This window comes from Eucalyptus grandis, chromosome 11 (assembly GCF_016545825.1).
Source record: "Eucalyptus grandis isolate ANBG69807.140 chromosome 11, ASM1654582v1, whole genome shotgun sequence".
In the NCBI taxonomy this organism is placed as follows: Eukaryota; Viridiplantae; Streptophyta; class Magnoliopsida; order Myrtales; family Myrtaceae; genus Eucalyptus; species Eucalyptus grandis.
Window position 1 is genome coordinate 12391040 of NC_052622.1, and position 19278 is coordinate 12410317.

At 36.8% G+C, this 19278-nt stretch overlaps 1 protein-coding gene across 1 annotated transcript; it reads right to left on the minus strand.

The window, feature by feature from the left end:
* Positions 1-607: 607 nt before the first annotated feature.
* Positions 608-18057, minus strand: LOC120289739 (protein ACCELERATED CELL DEATH 6-like). The gene is made up of 3 exons (XM_039305075.1): positions 18046-18057; positions 17837-17968; positions 608-1324 (listed from the first exon to the last, which is right to left on the minus strand). Exons 1-3 carry the CDS (start codon positions 18055-18057, stop codon positions 608-610), a joined length of 861 nt encoding a protein of 286 aa, XP_039161009.1.
* Between the last annotated feature and the right edge of the window lie 1221 nt (positions 18058-19278).

A 19278-nucleotide genomic window follows, 5' to 3' on the forward strand; every position in this document is an offset into this window, starting at 1 on the left:
ATTTAAGAGATTCGTGTTAAATAGAAGTTAAAATATGAGTGCGATAAAATTTATCAAAAGAAATTGGTAGTAAAAAGTAAACGGCATTTCCAACCAGTGACGAATAACAAATAAATGAAACCTATTTTGATGTGAAAAAATAAATTTATTTGCAAATTGATAACTTGAAAATAAAAGTAGATGTTACCCTACGGAATTCTCATAGCCCTTATTTAATTATTCATAGAAATATTATACGTCAATGATATATAAGAGACAAACAAAATGTGTTTCTTAGTTTGGTGAGTTTAGATATATTGACTAATATATCATATGAACTTTTATCTAATTAATGTAAATCATGTCTAAATAATGTTGAGGGAAGTGAGGGGGAATGGAGATTGTGATGATGGAGCTCGATCCCAAAACTCCATTCAACCGAACTTGTCACGTATAGATATCGTTGAATAAGTAATCACGAAGTGTTTTGGATGACTAAAATTGCAGACATCACTAATTCGTACAACAGACAGGTAGGCTAGCCACACCGAAACAGCAGCAGCAAATGAAACTGAGAGGGAGCTCAAGGTACGGACATGGTTACATAATTAGCGGGGAGATAACAGATTCAATCAGGGATCTCGCTTCTCCGGTGGAGGCGATGGTCAGCACCACGATGGGCACCGAGAGTTGTCGTTGCTCGTCCCGCAGTCCCACCGCCTGCAGTCACCCTCCCCGACATTGAGATGCCCAGAACGATAATTAAGTCGTTGAAGCGACGAACGAGAGGATGCTTGTGCCCAAGCGGGATATACAACAAAAAATAGAAAATCAAGATAATGCAGAGGGCGACGGATCCCAAGACCAAGACCACAATGGCGAGCCAAGCGAGTTTGTTTATGCTCACGTAGACGCCCGCCATGAATGCCAGAGGCATCGCAGCAAGAGCTACCAACACCGGGAGTCTTGATTTCGAAAGGGCATTTTCCACCACGTAAGGATCATTAATCTGTGTCCAGAGGAGGATCACGAGTGCAATGATCGAGCTATACATGGCGATGGAGTTGCAAATCACAAAGACATTGTACATGGCTTTGTGGAGTAATACGGCAATTCCAGCATCTGGGTCAGAACCATTGTATCCTCCGGGAACGGAAAAACCAGATGCGAAAGTCATAGCAGCTACCAGTGCCGCCACGACCATGTGAGTGTTTGCCTCCTCCTTGAGTCTATCCAATTCCGGTGGTTGCATTTCTTTCCCTAGGCTCTGGCGGATTCCCCTACGGATAGCTAATTCACCGCTTCTCGGTGTTCCAGCAGATGCCAAAATTATCCGCGTTATTCTCTGCAAGCAATGAGTCCAAGAATAAACAAAGAAAACAAATATTATGATTTTGGCAACTAAATTACAGATCTGGCTGAGAGCTCGTATGCATACTAATTTTAGGATATCCTTGTGAGTGACTATCAACAATATAGATGGAGACTTAGTCAAGACGGGAAATCTTAATCACATTTTTCATGAGTATTAAGCATAATCATGGTTAGATATTTGAGCATAGGATAGTCGACATAATAGACTATTGATGTGTGATTTAATGAAATTGATCAGTGAAATGAACGATTGTACTTTTTTGATATTATTGATGAAATAGGTATTTCTTCTATGAATCTAATTGTGCTGAAGTAATATATGACTCTCTTTTATCTTGAAATTTGTTACGTTTTGGATTTGGCGTAAATGAGTTACGTTTTTGTGTATTAAACATGCATAGTGCATGATTGATTTGTATAGAAGAGATTTGTATTGCTCACTGGGTTTTGATTACTCATTCATACGTCATACTTGTTTTTCAGATTTTTCAAGTAGCCGTAAGTAAGACGAGTGCATTAATATTTCACAAGGGCATTTTGATAGGGTGATCTTTGGATATAAACTTAGTTGTGCATTTCTGAGCTATATATGATTAAGATGAGTTTGCTAGGTTTAGTTATTAGTTGAAGATGTACAATTTTTTTTTTAATATATTATGGAAACTTTAATATTGTATCCAACCTACTGGCTTTTATATATCTGTATATATGGAGATATATATTTTGACAATAGGTTGTTGGGCTCTATTTGAGATTCCGTCCTTTAGCTGGAAAAGATGCCCTTGTGATTGCCCCATTTCTGTTGGTTTCGGTGTGCAACGCCACAAATGTCTGCTACATAGCCCTGGCGGCAGGAATATCCGAAACAATGACGTTGCTAATAAAACTGGCGATTTCGGGAAGGGGATTCAGAAAATTTCATTTTCACGCCCTCTTCGTTGCCGGACTAAGCGACCCACAGGCAACAGACCGAAAATATTTACTCATCGCTTTGCTGATTAAAAGAAAAGAAGTAGAGGCCTTAGGCTCAGGGTTTCACACTGGCCCAACTTGGCCCATTTGGAAATCATTCCATGTTAGCTCCCTACGTGACAGCCGCACCATCTTTTGCCCCTCAGAACTTTCATAGGGGTGGAAGTTCGACCATCTTGAGGTCGTGTACCATGGGGTGGCCGAGAGGTGGTGATGCGTTGGTGCTAAGGTCGGGCGCAGGGGGTGGAAGGAGAGAGAGAGAGAGAGACATTGAACTCAAAAGAAAACAATGAGAGTGGGGCTCGTCGGATGATCATCAACTAGTGTGCCGATGAATGAATCGATAAGCCAATTCTTAAATATATTAACTAATGTAATTAATTTTCCATGTCCCTATTGCCTGCTATTCACCGACTCTTTCATCGTCCATTTCTTGGGGCGCTCCCCTCCAATCGTTTTTTATTCTTTTAATCTCAAATGTTCTAAACATATTCCTCTCTTAGATCGGGTGCTCATAAATTGCTAACTATAACTTAGCTTCACGAGAAAGGTGCAGATTATTAGATCAATATGTTCTTGGGCAGATAGGATTACGTAGGATGTTTTGGGGTATTGTATACCCTATATATTGGAAGCCAAAATATTTTCTTATTAAGAATCGCTAACAAATACTTTAGAGGTACTCACTAACAAGTCTTTTACAAATATGTGAATATTAATTCGTTAGACATTGATGGTGGTTAAAAGATTTTTTTTTTTTTTTTACCTAACGTCAAACTTGTATAATAAATGTTCGTTAGTCTTCTGGCTCTTTACTAGCTGACTTCGCTTAATTTTTTAAAAATAGACATGATATCACTGCCATGTGGGCAGTAAAAGGCAACAAATGAACTCCCTGACCGAAAGGGAGAAAAGGAAAAAAGGAGTTGGATTACATAAAGAAAATTTTAAGAAAAAATTATTGTTTTTTCGATCATTATACTTCTCAAATTTGATTCTACGCCTGTCCCTAATAGCCTAATGTCCCTTTAGATATCTCATTGTGCTAAAGGCTTTACTATATAGCTGAGCAATTATCACTTTGAGGAAAGTAGACATTGCTCCGAAAAATTGTATTTCGCATGAAGCGTAGCTACCACAAGTCTAGAGGCTTAAGTCTTGATCATCTTCATGTCGGTGCACACCCTATCTCTGTATCACTTACTTTAGGAACGACTAAATTCAAGAGATATTTGGGACAAGCTGTTACAAGCTATTATACATCGCCTACGAAAAGAAAAACAGTCATACCTTCCGGTGGGGATCGCCCCCTTTCAAGCGCTTCCTGGCAATGTTAAGGACCGAGAACTGAGAAGCATCTGCTATTCACCGCCTTGTGATATCCTTCTTCTTCTTGTTATGCTTTAACAAAGAAATTGTTGATTTCATTTGTCTTTGTAGGTTATGCTTGAATTGATTACATGGTGATCATTTATCCAAGATGTCTCAACTCGCAGATTAATGCTATTGGCCAAGTACTTTTGAATGGTCGGACTATCGTAGACGTCGAGGTCTGTGCAGTGTTTTGTTAGACTATACAGGAGTACATATGACTTCGATGAGCTTGTCAAGGAGGTGTGAAAAGGATGACAGAAATGCATGTTTCCCATTGAACATGGCCAAGCCTTTACGGAATCTGCCAGATCAAGGCAATTCACCATGTGACCTTGTGCTAGATGCTGTGCATGGAAATAATTAGTGACATTTGCTTCACTCCTGAGAATTATCATGTATCTGGCTCTATCTATACAAACTGAAATTTAAAATTCAAAAATGGATTTTCTTGATAATATTATTTTGATAAGTGGCTTGAGACTATACTGATGTGGTAGAAAGGGATTACCTATTATTTTCTCCTCTTGTCTTAAACTTTTCCTAGTGACTAGATTCTCAAGATGGCGATTGATGATTACTCTCATAATGCCATCCTTCTCTATGGTCATTGCAATAAGCAACAAGTTCCTTGACAACCTAAGTCAGAGATGGTCAATAAAGTTACTCCATGCTTTCCACATTCATCTTCTAGGGTTTCAATAAATTTGTTAACGTTAGCTTTTTCTACAGTGTCATACTTTATCTTACACACATTCAAATCGTAGTTGGCTTAAATTGGTATCAACTCCTACTTGAAATAAATGACTTTAAATCAAATTTAGTTTATATTCTCCAACATAGAAAGAAAGGCTTTCTATATATGCAGTCCCTTAAAGTTCAAGGTAGAAAATGTTTGAAATTATTTTCTTGATATTACTTGTTGACACTCCGAATTTTTGCCAATATATCCCATATACATTTTATGATGAAAAGGCTTCAGCCCGTTGGACCAAAAGGAAGCCCATTAAAATTGGGCCAGGCCTACTACTCCAGTTCAGCTCAATCCAATTCGCAAGCAATCACCTCAGCCCATGAAAAAATAAAATTAGGCCCATATGGAATAGAAAGCCCAGTCGGAGATGGTGACTCGATATGACGAAGAAATTGAGGTCGACGGATTTCCATCGGTCAAGAACGGCAACGGAATGAACTAGATGATTATGAAATCCATCGACCAAGAGCCACACCTACCTGGTCGTTTCGTATCCTATTAAATCTAAGTATGACCTTTCGATTCCTTCCTGATTTGCCCTTTTTCTTTTATCTTTGTTTCGTTTTAATTTCTTCCATCCTCTCGCTGTCTTCCAACGCCATTTTGCATTTTGCTTTTTTTTTTTTTTTTTTTGGGGGGAGGTTGGAATCAAGTTTGCAAGGAAGGTGTTCAATGGAACAACGAAGTTGGACTCTGTTTCAAGAAGTACCTGTTCAAGATGGAGATCATCTCTGACTCGGCGGTGGCGACCTCAAGCTTTGGACTAGTGACTGAGCGAGAGCGGAGTTTCTCCGAAATGGAAGGCAGCTGCCTCCACTACCACGCTGCAGCACCACCGGTCACGCTTCTGCCTTGCCGCCGGTATCGCCACCGCTCCTACCAGGCTGTTTCCATTCCGATTGACCTTTAGAATCAATTGTATGTGTTGGAAAAATATTCGCAACACGACACAGTTTGTTTGTTCCGATCAAAAATAATAAATTTGAGAAAGCCATATAACAAGTTAACTCTAATAAGTAAACAATGGCTTTCTGACTTATACATGTGTGACATTATACTCTATTTTAATTCCATCTATTATATTTTTGTCATATTGATATAAGTTCGAGGTCTTTTATAATATGAAAAAAAAATTAGGGCATTTGTATTACAATGATCAAATTCAAAATTCAAAAGTCAGAATATTTACGTCACAGTGAATTTAGTTTAGGTTTTTTTTTTTTTTTTTTGGTAATATTAACCCTTTATAATCAACCTAAGAAAATCAAAATGGACAAAGACTTTCTAACTTTAGACAAAGACTTTCTAACTTTACGATGCCTTGATTAAGATTTGGATTTGTAAGTGGGAGGATTCGTAATTTCCTTGTGTACTCATCACACACTGCAAAAATACATACAAGGTGTTGCTTGACAGCAAATGAAAGGGTACAATCTTCCAATCCTCCCAAGCTAGGAATCAAAAATTAAACGAAGTATCAGGTCATCTATCGACCACAAAAAAGGGGCCGGAAACGGAAACAGAAACGGAACCACCCTATTTCGATAAGTTTGGCAGTGCATCTTGACTATTTGCGGGACTACATATCCCAGTAGGGCCGGAACCAGATAGTAAAGGGACATGGCACGCATAGCAGCCCTGGAGAATGGGAACATTAAGGCTATGAAAACCATTATGAGCATCGTGAGGTTAAACAACTACGATGCACAGAACGAGGATCCAGAGCCAAGTGAGTTTGCTCACTGCTACAATTGCGGCAGCCAAAAATGCCACTGACATGCTGGTGAGAGCCACAAACAACGATAGCCCTGCTGCGACGTAAGCTTGTTCTGCTATGTACGAATTTGTAGCGTGACACCAGAGGAGGAATGTGACCTCAAGGATGGAGCTGTACATGGCTAACATGTCAGAAATCATGAAAAGTTGAAACACTTTTTTGTGCAGCAGGATCGCTGTTTCTAGGTGTCGATCATTGGAAGAATTATATCCACCAGGCAAGGTGATGCCGGCAGTGAACGTGACAGAGGCCACAAGCGTGGCCACTACCAATCGAGTGTTAATATCGTCACTAGTCCCTTTTGGTGCGAGGTGACTTGCTTACTACAGAACTTTGTTTTCTTGGTGACCAAATGTCTCGACCTTTGGTTCGCGGTATGCCAGCAGCAATCAAAATTGTACGTCCTTGTAACTGCAAACCTCAAATCAGAGAATTAGTCATCAATCATGAGCACAGTTGATTGAGTTAGCAGTAAATACAGCCTGCAACCAAAAATTGCATTACCGGTGAGTATTTTGTTGACAAGCTTTCGGATTCCATGGCCACATCCAGGGCGGTCAACTTGTCATTGTTCAGAAGCTTCAAGGCATCTCTGTTGTCCCTTGTCAAAGAGAGCAAAACTGGGCAATGGTTATGCATCGATGCCCAATGGAGGGGTGTGTTCCCATTAACGTCTTTCGAAGTCATATTAATTTTAAACCTATCCACTAACATGTGAAATGACTATGCCAGTGAACAATCATTAAGATAGCAACTAGCAATGAAGGAAGTATTAAATAAATTGAAAGAAAAAGCAAAGAATCTAACGCTAAAGAATAAGAAAAATGCCATTCATAACTAGGCAAGAGGTAGACAACAATCAACACATTGAAAGTGCACAGTTAAGAGCATTCATCTCAAAAAAATTCAAACCCTATTGTAAGCCATAAAAGTTTGTTCAATTGTGAGCACAATTCTTTAGATCAAAATTTTTTCACTTTTTATACATAATATATAGATTTATGCTAAACCAGAATTAACATTTTAAAAGAAAAATCTAACAAAACTAGTTCAAATTTAATTTCTAAACTATTTCCAATTTTTTTTAAAATCGGAATTTTAATTTTAATTTTTACTAAAAAATTATTCAGAAAATAGGGACTCAGGCCGGGCCTTTGGCGTGGTTGGGCTTTGATACTAAATCTATTTTCAAAATAACTCAAGCCCGATCTAGAAGAAAGCTAAGCCCAAATCACCAATACCCCACCAGTTTGTATCGGAACAGAATAAGCCCAAACGGACCATCACCAGAGTTGCGACCCGCTCTTCCCGCTTGAACTCAAACCCAAAGCTTACTAATCCTATAACTGAACTAAGCCCAGCCCTACTCAAAATACCCTCACGTCTTCTTGACTGTCTCAGTCAAAATGAGCCCATTTCCCCCTCTTATATTTTTTAGTTCCCTTCTCTATTTCCTAAAGCCTTCCCACGTCTTCTTCCCACTTGGCTACCCCCAAGACAAACGCAGAACACACCAAAATGCAAGACGACCGCACGAGGACTTCAGCAGTCAAAGCTCGTCCGACTAATGCATCAGCATGTCGCATGTACAGATTCCACCATCTAGCGTCCGGGACCGAGACTTCCCGAACGAAATCGTGAAACATCCTTCCCGCCAATGACCGACCCAACGTTCACCGGATCTCCATAACGAACGACTTCCAAACCCCGGGCAGCTATCAGCCTCTATCCATGAGCACTTGATGCTCCCGCTCGCAGCCACACAATTAACCCCAGGAACAATCACAGGATATAACAAAGCACGGGACAAAACGACGACCGAAAATCCAGGGCTGTCCAGACTTGGTTGAGATGAAATCTGACTAAAGAAATGTATTAGGCAATCAGTAAAAACATTGTACCAAACAAAACACATCTACAATTCCTGGGAACAAGTTGGAATGCGGGACTAAAATGAACGGTTTTAGTTCGGGCGTTCCCTTGAACATATGGTGAGCACGGAAGATATTGAACATTTTTAGAACTCGAACTCAGGTCTAGACCAGAAAAAATCACCAGGGAATGCTCGACATCAAGCACCAATTCAGTTGAAAGCAAAGCGCTCAAGAACTAGAGACACCAAGTTGGTTCTTTCTCAAAACAGAACAAGACAAAAAGGAGTACATGGGAATGAGTTTCGACCGCGGAAATCTCTACCCGACTCGGAGACGGTGGTTATAGGGCGAGCTCCAGACAAGTATGGCCGACGGCTTCGCGATGTCTCCGAGCCGAGATCCTCAGGAAAGGTGGCTCGAACCAAAAAGAAACTCACCGGAGGTTTGGTGCGGGGTTAAAACGGAGATGCAGACTCGAGGGCGTCGGCCGAGAGTCCTCAGACGGGGCTCAAGCATTGCCAAGCTGCCCCAGAACTCCTCGCCCTCGGGTTTTACTCTGTCAGTCGCTCTCTCTCCCAATCTCTCTCTCGGATTCGCTCTTTCCCTCTCCCTATCGTTTCTCGGCCGAAGACCCCAAAATAATTCCCCTCGGCTCCCCTTTAAACTCCTCCCTCCCTCTCTCTCTCTCCCCCCAACATGATGTCAGCTGCCGCCAGCCTGCCCAGACCGTGCTACATTCCCTCACTGTCCTTCCGTCCTTCGTCATGGGTCGTCCTCTCGTCGGTTGTCGTTCAGCCAAAGTCCAAAACGAGAGAAGGGAAGGAGAAAGGGAAGAGAGCTGGGCTGGGGAAAGAGGGAAGAAGAAATGGGGAAGAAAGGAGAAAGGAAAAGAAAAAGGGGCCGGGCTAAGCAGGTCCCTAACCTGGCCCTGCTGTGTTTTGTTCTTTCATTTTTTTAAAATTAATTTTTAAATTTTTTTTTTTAAAAACTATAATAATTTATACTCGTAATGCGAATGTTCCTAATGTCTATGTGCAATGCAATTTAATGAAATCATTTGTTGTATGGGATTAGAAATTAATTCCTAATTTTTTACGCGATTAGGCCTTTGATAAAAAGGCAAAATTTAGGTGTTAGCATGAAGTAATAGTGAATGGATATATATATATATATATATATATAGCAAGCATATTTGTTGCATAAAGCCAAATGGAACGTTTATTACTTTTATTGTTATTGTGAGATAGTGTGATAAACCTTTCTTGAAAAAGGTTAAGTGTACCACATTGCGATATGATTTATGAGCTAACTTATGAAAAGATTTTAGGAATACTTTATGAAAGGATGTTCTAGCCAATAAACTGAGTTGTGAAAGATTATATGCTTTGGTTTGTAAAATTGATTTATAATATAGATTCTAGATTGGCTTTGTGGATTTTGGAGGATGATGTTATGGGTTTGTGTTGATACTCAGTGTCATTTTGAGCCCATTGATGGATTTATGTGTATGCATACTAGTTTTTGGATATCCTTGTGAGTGACCATGGATAATATAGATGGAGACCTAGTTAAGAAACGAAATCTCAATCGCCTTTCATGGGTATTAAGCGTGATCATGGTTAGATATTTGAGCACGGGATGGTCGACGAAATGGACTATTGATGTGTGATTTAATAAAATTGATAAGTGAAATGAACCATTATACTTTTTTGATATTATTGATGAAATAGGTATGTCTACTATGGATATAATTGTGTTGAAGTAATATATAACTCTCTTTCATCTTCAAATTTGTTACGTTTTGGATTTGATGTAAATGATTTACATTTTTGTGTATTAAACATGCATAGTGCACCGTCCATTTGCTTAGAAGAGATTTGTACTATTCACTGAGTTATGGTTATTCATCCATTTGTCTTACTTATTTTTCAGATTTTTCAGGTAGTCATAAGTAGGATGAGAATGTTTATATTTTCACAAGGGCAATTTGATAGGGGGATTTTTGGGTATAAACTTAATTATACATTTCTGAGCTATATATGATTAAGATGAGCTTGCTAGGTTTAGTTGTTATTTGAAGATGTACATTATATATATGTATCGGCCATTTATCCCGCTTCCCTCCACCATTTCTTTCATCAAAGTTGTCATGCTAAAGACATAAACAGCCATAGATAATTATGAGATGTGATCCTTCCGAATGGGTTAAGATAATTCTTATTATGATTTAGTATTATGCTATTCTTTTTCTTCTCTTAATTGAAGAAATAATTGGAAAATAAAACAGCAAGTACAAAAATGAGTAATATCCCCCAGTAGGGACCAGTACGATTCAATTCAACATTTTGTTCATTCAGATTTGATTGTGTCATAGCTCTATAATTTTTATTAGGTTTATTGTTGGATGAACTGCATTGCTGATATTGACCCTAAACCTTCTACACCTCATGCTGGATTTAGGTTTTTTTCTACCAATTGGGGCTCTCCCTTCACCACCCCCATGGGGATGGTCTACAGGGTTCATAACCACTCCTCTTACTATAGGACGCTCCTCTGTTGTCATTTAGAAAAAAAAAGAATATATATTGTGGAAACTTTAATTTTGTATCCAACCTATTGGCTTATTATATTTCTATGTGTGGCTATATATATTTTGACAATAGGTTGTTGGTTTCTGTTTGAGATTCCGTCTCTTTTTGAATTAGGATTAGGTTTGTTTTAGAATATTCCTCATCTTAGGGTTATCCTACATATTTAGAATAGTAATCTTATTTTGAATTTTTAAATAAAAAAATCCAAAAAAAAATGCATTCAGTTAGGATATTAGTTTTTTTAAAAAATCTAAATTGCACATTTAATTATTTGTCAATTTTAATTTAGAATTTCATAAAAGAAAAGGAAAAAAAATTAGAATTAGGGCATTCTTTCACGTCATTGCATATTATGATAGATTGCATGCTTATTAAGAAAATAAAAAATCATGTGCATGTCATATAGCATTAAGTTCATGAAATGCATATCATTTAGTGATTGTTGCTATGTGCACTTAATTAGAAATTGCCCGTCATTAAGATTAGGTGATTTTGGTTAATTTAGATTGCATATTTAAGTATTGCATTTTTTTACTCATGTCATATAATTTAGGTTATACTGCCATGTTATATCATTTCATGTTAGATTAGAAGCATTGCATTGCACATGTGAATTGAGTGATTGCATGTTAATTAGAAATCATATTTAGGATCGTTGATGTGAATTCTGATCTAACATTACAGGTGCTTTCGTTGCTATGAGATAAGTTTTGCATTTTTTATATTTGCTTTCTTGATTGTTAAATTGGTGGTGTGCGCACCCGTGTGATCACCTCGCAGGTTAGGGAAGTGATTTAAAATGAATTCAAGCTGCTTGCCAAATTTTTTTTCAAAATAAAAGAAAAATGTACCAAAATGGCGTTAGAGAAATCTAGCATAATCAAGTTCCCGAACTCACAATCTCTGGTTCGTAGGAGTAAGGTAAATCTCCCGTTACTTTATTTGAGTTTCTAATCGACCTACCAAAAATAGATTAGTGGCGACTCTTAATTAAAAATCAATTGCATGTTAAAAACTTGAACCTAAGTCGCAAATTGGTATAGGCTTGGGAGAGCTCGAGCTAAATCTAGGCTTAGTAATTCATTAGCCAAATTCTAGGTGGTTCACCCGAAAATTTGGTCGTGACATTTAGTGATCCATATTTATTTAACTATTTGAAAATTAGCCAAAACATCTTTCATTATGTTAATTATATGCATTAAAGTCTTTGGATCACATATAGTCAAGACCTTAATTGTGATTAGTCACCTTAATATTATAAATTTTATCCCACATGAATTTCAATTTATTAATGTGATTAATGAGGATGAAATATGATTTTATCTTTTTAATTTACCCATAAGGATTAAGGAAGGGAACACAATTTGATAGTTTTATCATGAAGTAATAATGAATCTATTTAAATTAGAAACTTAGCCTACAAATAGTTTTTGATGCTATGTTATTTTTTTTAAACATGTTTTACATTAGTAAAATATGATTTAAGTTTATTTGCTTCCCTTTGATTATGATGCAATTTTATCACTTACGATTAGTTCTAGTATAATTGTTCCCAAACTGAAAGATGATAACTATAGATAATTGAGGGAATTGATTTTTCCCCAATTATGGTGCTTGGACATTGATTATATTATACGGTTAGATGAACCACTTGCTCCTACTGAGGCTAGCATTCTGGCTCAACTTAGTCTTTATGCACAATAGGAGCAGTCTAATCACCTTTGTGTAATGTACATAAAGATAAAACGTTTTGCTAGTATTCGTGGTTCAGTTATTTAGTATAATAGTATCAAGAAATTGCTAGAGGCTATTGATGCACAATTTGAATATTCAGAGAAAATTCATTCCATGACCCTGATTATGAAAGGTGATAACTATAGATAATTGAAGGAATTGATTTTTCCCAATGCATGGATATTGATTATGCTATATAGTTAAATGAACCATCTGCTACTACTAAGGCTAGCATTCTAGCTCAACTTAGTCTTTATGCACAATAGGAGCGGTCCAATTGCCTTTTCGTAATGTACATAAAGACAAGATTTTTTGCTAGCATTCACAGTTTAGTCATTCAACATAATAGTAACAAGAAATTACTAGAGGCTATTGATGCGCAATTTGAATCTTCAGAGAAAGCCCATGCCATGACCCTGATTATGAAATTCTCATCGTTGAAGTTTACTAGTGTAAGAGGTGTATGGGAGCACTTCATGAAGATGAGGGATATTATAACTCAGTTGAAGAATCTTGAAGTTAAGATATCAGAATTCTTTCTAGTATATTATATCCTGAACACTCTCCCACAAGAATATGCCCCTTTCAATATCTCTTACAACACACATAATATTAAATGGTCAATCAATGAACTAATGGTATGTGTGTACAATAGGAAGAGAGGCTGCTCATGGAAAAGGAAGAAAGTGCTCATGTGGTAACATAGAGTAAGTATAAAGGTCAAGGCAAGCTAATGGAAAATGTAAAATACCTTCCCAAGTTGACATTAATGCTTAAAGAAATGGCACATAAAGAAGGATTACGTCAAATTTAAGGTCTGGCTTAAGAAGAAAGGTAATCCACTTTCATGTGTTTGTTATGAATCTAAAATAGTTGATGTGGGTCACAACCCTTGGTGGACTAATTCTGGTTCTACAATTCCTATTTCAAATTCCTTGCAAGGCTTTTAAAACCAGCAGAAACCAATGGAAAGTAAACAAAGCATCTATTGAGGAAACAAAATGTGCTCACGTGAGGAAGCTATTGCGATATGTAGATTAATTATCAATAGTGACTTTGTTTTGAATTTAAAAATGAGTTTTTATATTCATAGTTTTTCCAGGAATTTAATGTCATTTTCAAGACTTGTACCATTAGAATACTCCTTTGAATTTTCAAATTCAAGATTCAGTTTATTGTATAAATATGAAATTGTTGGGAATGATATTTTGTTTAACGGTTTCTTTTAAATTAATTTACGAGACAATGCCATTTATAATGCGATGCACGTCTATGATAACGCTGGGATAAAGCGATGTCTTGTAAATGAGGATTCCTCTATGTTGTGGTATTGAAGATTGTAACATATTTCCATGGATATAATTAAGCTATTAGTAAATGATGGAGTACTTGGTATTGTGGATTTTATTAATTATGACACTTGTGCTGACTGCATAAAGAGAAAGCAAACCAACAAGTCAAAGAAATGTGTCAAGAGGAATACGAAAATATAAGAAATCATACATATATATATATAGTCCAGATCTAAGAATGGACTCAAATACTAAATACAGTTGGAATAATCACTTACTAGTTGCTTTTTATCTTGGTTCTCAAATAAAAATGATTATTTTTTCACGATTATATTTATATATCTCCACTTACTTCGTAATAAGCACGAAGTGTTGGATGCTTTTAAGGTATTTAAAATCGAAGTATAGAAAAAATGTGGTAATCAAATTAAGATTGTGAGATTAAATAAATGTGAAAAATAATATGATAAATACACTGAAGATGGATAATCACCTAGTCCATTTGCGAAGTTTTTGAAAAACATGGGATTGTTGCCCAATATACTATGCTTGGATCTCTAGACCAAAATGGTGTAGTAGAAAGAATAAATTGAACTTTATTAAACATGGTATGAAGTATGCTTAGCATCTCCAAACTTCATAAGTCATTATGGATTGAGGCTCTTAAAAGATAGTGTACATATTATACCAAGTTTCGATCAAGGCTGTCCTAAAGACACTTTTTGAGTTATTCAAAGGTTGGAAACCAAGTTTGCGACATATATGCATTTGGGGATGCCCATTTGAAGTAAAAGTCTACGATCTACAGGAAAAGAAGTTAGACCCAAATACTACAAATGAATATTTCGTTCGAAATGCTAAAAAGTCCAAGAGATATATGTTTTATTATTCATCTCATACCACTAGGTTTGTGAAGTCGAGAAATGCTAAGTTTCTTGAGAATGACCTTATTAGTGGGAGTGGGATTTTGTTCTAAAAAAGATCATTAAGATATTCAACATTCCACCTCAGGTACTAGATTGATTGTTGTTTACAATGTGTCTTCAATTCAACCGGCCGTTAAACAACCAATCATTAAAGATCCACAATATGCTAATATTGACTTGCTAAACCTAGCTATTCAAGAAATACCATGGACTGTTGAGCATCTAGTTGAACAACAGGCTCCTCAAGAGAATGTTGATACAACATTAATAAGATCTACTAGAATAAAGAAATAAGCAATCTCTAGCGAATATATTGCGTATCTATAAGAATCTAACTATATTGCTAGAGTTGAAAATGATCTCGAAATGTTTTCATAAGCCATGAGTTGTGATAAATCCAATTGGTAGTACAATGCCATGAAGAAAGATATAAGTTCTATAGCATTTAATGAGGTTTAGGATTTAGCTGAGTTGCCTGATGGTGCTAAGGTTTTGATTGTAAATGGGTCTTCAAAACTAAGAATGATTCATTGGGTTACATTGAGAGATACAAAGCTAGAATGATTCATTGGGCTACATTGAGAAATACAAAATTAGATTTGTTGCCAAGGGATTCACTCAAGATGAGGAAATTGACTACACAGAGATATTTTCTCTTATATCTAAAAAAATTCTCTTTGTCTTATTTGGTATTGGTTGCTCATTTAGATCAAATGGATGTGAAAATGGTGTTCTTTAATGGAAAACTAAAAGAAGTGGTCTACACGAAACAAGCAAATGGATTTTTCTCTAGCATTAGTGAGCATGTGCAAGCTTAAGAAGTCTCATATGGCTTGAAACAATCATTCGGCCAATGGTACTTGAGGTCTTATGATGTCATCTCTTCATTCAGCTTTATAGAAAATATCATGGATCGATGTATGTACCAAAAAATTAGTGGGAACATGATTTGTTGTCTTATCTTATATGTGGAAGACATTTTACTTATAATATATGATAATGAGCTGTTACATGAGGTGAAACAATTTATCTATAAGAGTTTTGACATGAAAGATATCGGTGATGCATCTTATTGGCATTAAGATTCATAGGGATAGACCTCGAGATATATTAGGACTATCTCAAGAAACCTATATCAATAAGGTATTAAAGAGAATTTGAATGAAAAATTGTTTACCAAGTATAAAATCTATTATGAAGGGTAACGAGTTTAATTTGAACTAGTGCCCAAAGAGCTATGTCCTAAAGGAGTGCAAAACAAACTTTGGTTGCCACTTTCATTGAGTTCGTTTCTTGTTTTGAGGCCACCTCATATGATGTATAGTTGAAAAGTTTTATATCGGGGCTTAGAGCTATAGATTCCATTGCTAGGCCATTAATAATGTTTTGCGACAATTCAGCTACAATTTTCATGGTTGAAAACCACAAAAATGATAGTTGAAGCAAGCACATCGACATTATATATTTAGCCATTATGGAACATATTAAAGAGAAGAAAGTAATCATAAAACACATACGTATTGAATTGATGATAATTGATTCTTTAACTAAAGGGATTCCAACAATGAGTTATAAGGATAATGTAGTCGAAATGTTTATTAGTCCAATCATGTAAAATTTTCTTTATATGGAAGAATTTATGAGATTTTTATTCATTTGTGATGTTTTTCTCAATACAGTTATATACATTCAATTATTTTGAGAACAGCAATGAACATAAGGTTTATTCATTCATTTATATTATCATATATGTGTATGTACATTCAAAAGATCTAAGAGGACTCATCGCTATGATTCATATGTTTTATTTTAGCATAAAGTTTTTGTGGATTTGGATTAATATTTCAAGTAGGAGAATATTGTATTATTTATCAATTAAATGTGATCCCAATTAAGTATTTCCCAAATTAATTTTGATTTATTGTCTAATTGTTACTCACGTTAGTTGCGTGCTAACTATCCATTTTAATTGTTACCATAACGGTCTTAATAGAATATATTGGTAATGTAAAAACGGAATAAAAATGCCAAATCATCTAGACAAACTCTATTAGTACATAAAACACGCCATTGAGTTTTGAGAGGTATTAGCTAGTGGAATAGGATGTTCATATTTCGTGATTCCATATTCGCAGATCGATAAGCATACCCATCGTGTATCCATCCAAGGTTTGCGATTTCCACATTTGTAAAATTTCATCAATGGCTGGAATATGTACCGATCTTTACATTTTCACAAATTGATTCCAAATTTTGTACAAATTTATCCATGAATGATAAATCGGAATCGTCAATTTTTCTTTATATTTAGTCTGACAAAATCAACATGTAGCCATTCATACTCCACTGTTGCGTCGCCGCTTCAAAGCAGGACAGAACGAGAGAGAGAGAGAGAGAGAGACGGTATGACTTTCGCTTTGGCTTTAAACGCGCGCGCGCATTCTCGATCCGAGCTTGGTGTTTCTTCAATACGGCAGACACCCGAACATCAAACGAACCCAGAGCAAAATTGAATAAAATCAAAGGAAGGAAAAAATAAACGGAAACACCTTCTCTCGACAGACCACGCGTTCGCACTGTTATGTTGTTTGTAGTGAGAGCAAATCTGCGAAATGGAGTCATTCGATGCCCGTGGACACCGAAGCCGAAGAATCCCCCCGCAATCCTGACTCGCAGGACCACCACTCAAGCCCTTTCCACGACGACGCCTTCATGGGCTACGACCCCCCTTGGCCCCATCCGATGACTTCCCCGCCAACGCTCTCCCTTCCTCCCCCGGGGGGCCGGCTGTCTTTTTTTTTTCCAATTTACTTTCTTCCTTTTTTCCAGTCATATTAGTTGGGTTTGGTGCAAATGCAATTTGATCTTTTGTGTTTTGTATTCGTTTTTAACTTTGAACAGTCGCTTCTTGTTTCTTGCGATTTGTTCGTCGTAATAGAGGTAGATTGGAGAAATATTGGATCCTCCACCTGGTTATTTGAGACCATTCACACCTTTCAATCACACATAGAGAAGGTAGCTGGAATCACATAAATAAATAAAAAAAAGATTGATGATTGGGCAATCATCAAATGATAAACTCTAGCAAGAAGCAAAACTTCTGCACATTTCATACAGAAATATTGTTTTAACGGAGCATAAGTACCATCTCAAACAACAAATGTAACACATGTTCCTAAAAAAGTAGTATACCTCCTCTTCATCTTCATTGGCAGCCTGCAATGAATCCATCTCAAGGACTTTTTCATACTCTTTGACAGGGTAATTGTAGATATCACCATAGACTCCTTTCCTTAGGCGTTCTAATAGCTCTTTCTCTATACTCTGCAGCAAAGCCAACAATAATTAAGAATCTTGGGTAATATAATGGCTGAAGCACCTCTATGGTTATAAAGGTGTACCCAACCAACCATTTCCAAAACTGCCGCCTTTTTCTGCTTTTTCCTCCCTTCTAGCCTCTCTCTTTTTTTCTTTCCTCGGTGTCGTCATAATCTTTTCCCTATTACGAAAGAAAGGCATGTTGAAGTATAAAGCTGAAACAGAGGAGATGCCCCCAGAGGAACAGTTTAAACAGCAGTAATAGCCATGTCCACTGCATGTTCTTGAATCACAAATGCAAATGCAATGACCTTGTAAATTGTGATTTTACAATCATCATATAAGCATAAGGCAACACATAAGATATGCATGACAGAGAAATTTTGGAGAAAACCAAATCAAAATAACAGAGCTGTAGAGAAAACTTAGTAAGAGAACTGTAGAGAAACCTAGAAATGTTCGACAAAGAGATTCATCATATCGCCAAATCTGACACTAAAACATTCACTTGAACAATAGTTCTTTTTGTTCACATTGGAGCCAACGGCATGTAGAGTTAAAAGTCGAGAGCAATGGCAAACTATAGGTGACACACAACTATAATCACCATATTACAAATTAAATTGAGAAGTGCCATCAAATAGCTACACAGAAGATTCAGAGATTTAATTTATCATAAAAACACATCCTAGGATAGAGCAGCTGAATGCAGGAAGGGGTTTGAACCTAGTTTTCAGAGCAAGCTTCCTCATTCGGATGCGCATTTGAGTCATTTTGGTCAACCTTTGCTTGGTCTTATGAACAAGAAGGTGAGATCATTTCGGTTTAATCAAACTCACTTGGCCATATAACTGCAATGGTTGTGCCGAATGACTTGCCAGATAACCTCATCGTGCTGCATCTCTGACTAATAATTCGTTCTCCAACCCAATTATTCAGTTGCTTGTATGGCTTTAGATATTTAGCGTTTGAGGTTCTTCAGTCTTAACCTCTTGGCACCTCACCTTGTTGTTGGAGGGCAAGAAACCTGCAAGGGCAGATATGCCCTTCTATTAATAGATCATAACGGCATCCTTGATATAAGGTCGAAATCAAGCTGAGTTGAGCGGACAAAATCAGATAATCAAACTCGACTAGATTCATATACTCAACTGCAACACGCATACACACACAAATGAAGACGAAAGAGAGCATAGTATGATAGCTTAGAAGAATGCATACGTGCCATCAAGCTGAGTACACAAATCGGAAGCTCGAACTCGACTCGACTTGTTAAATATATCTCGAGTTTGAGCCCAATGCGAAATTCCAAATAT

Coding starts and splice junctions, on each gene's coding strand:
- LOC120289739 (XM_039305075.1), bottom strand. Junction 1,325..17,836: donor CCAATGAAGATGAAGAGGAG/GTATACTACTTT, acceptor CATTGCTTGCAG/AGAATAACGCGGATAATTTT.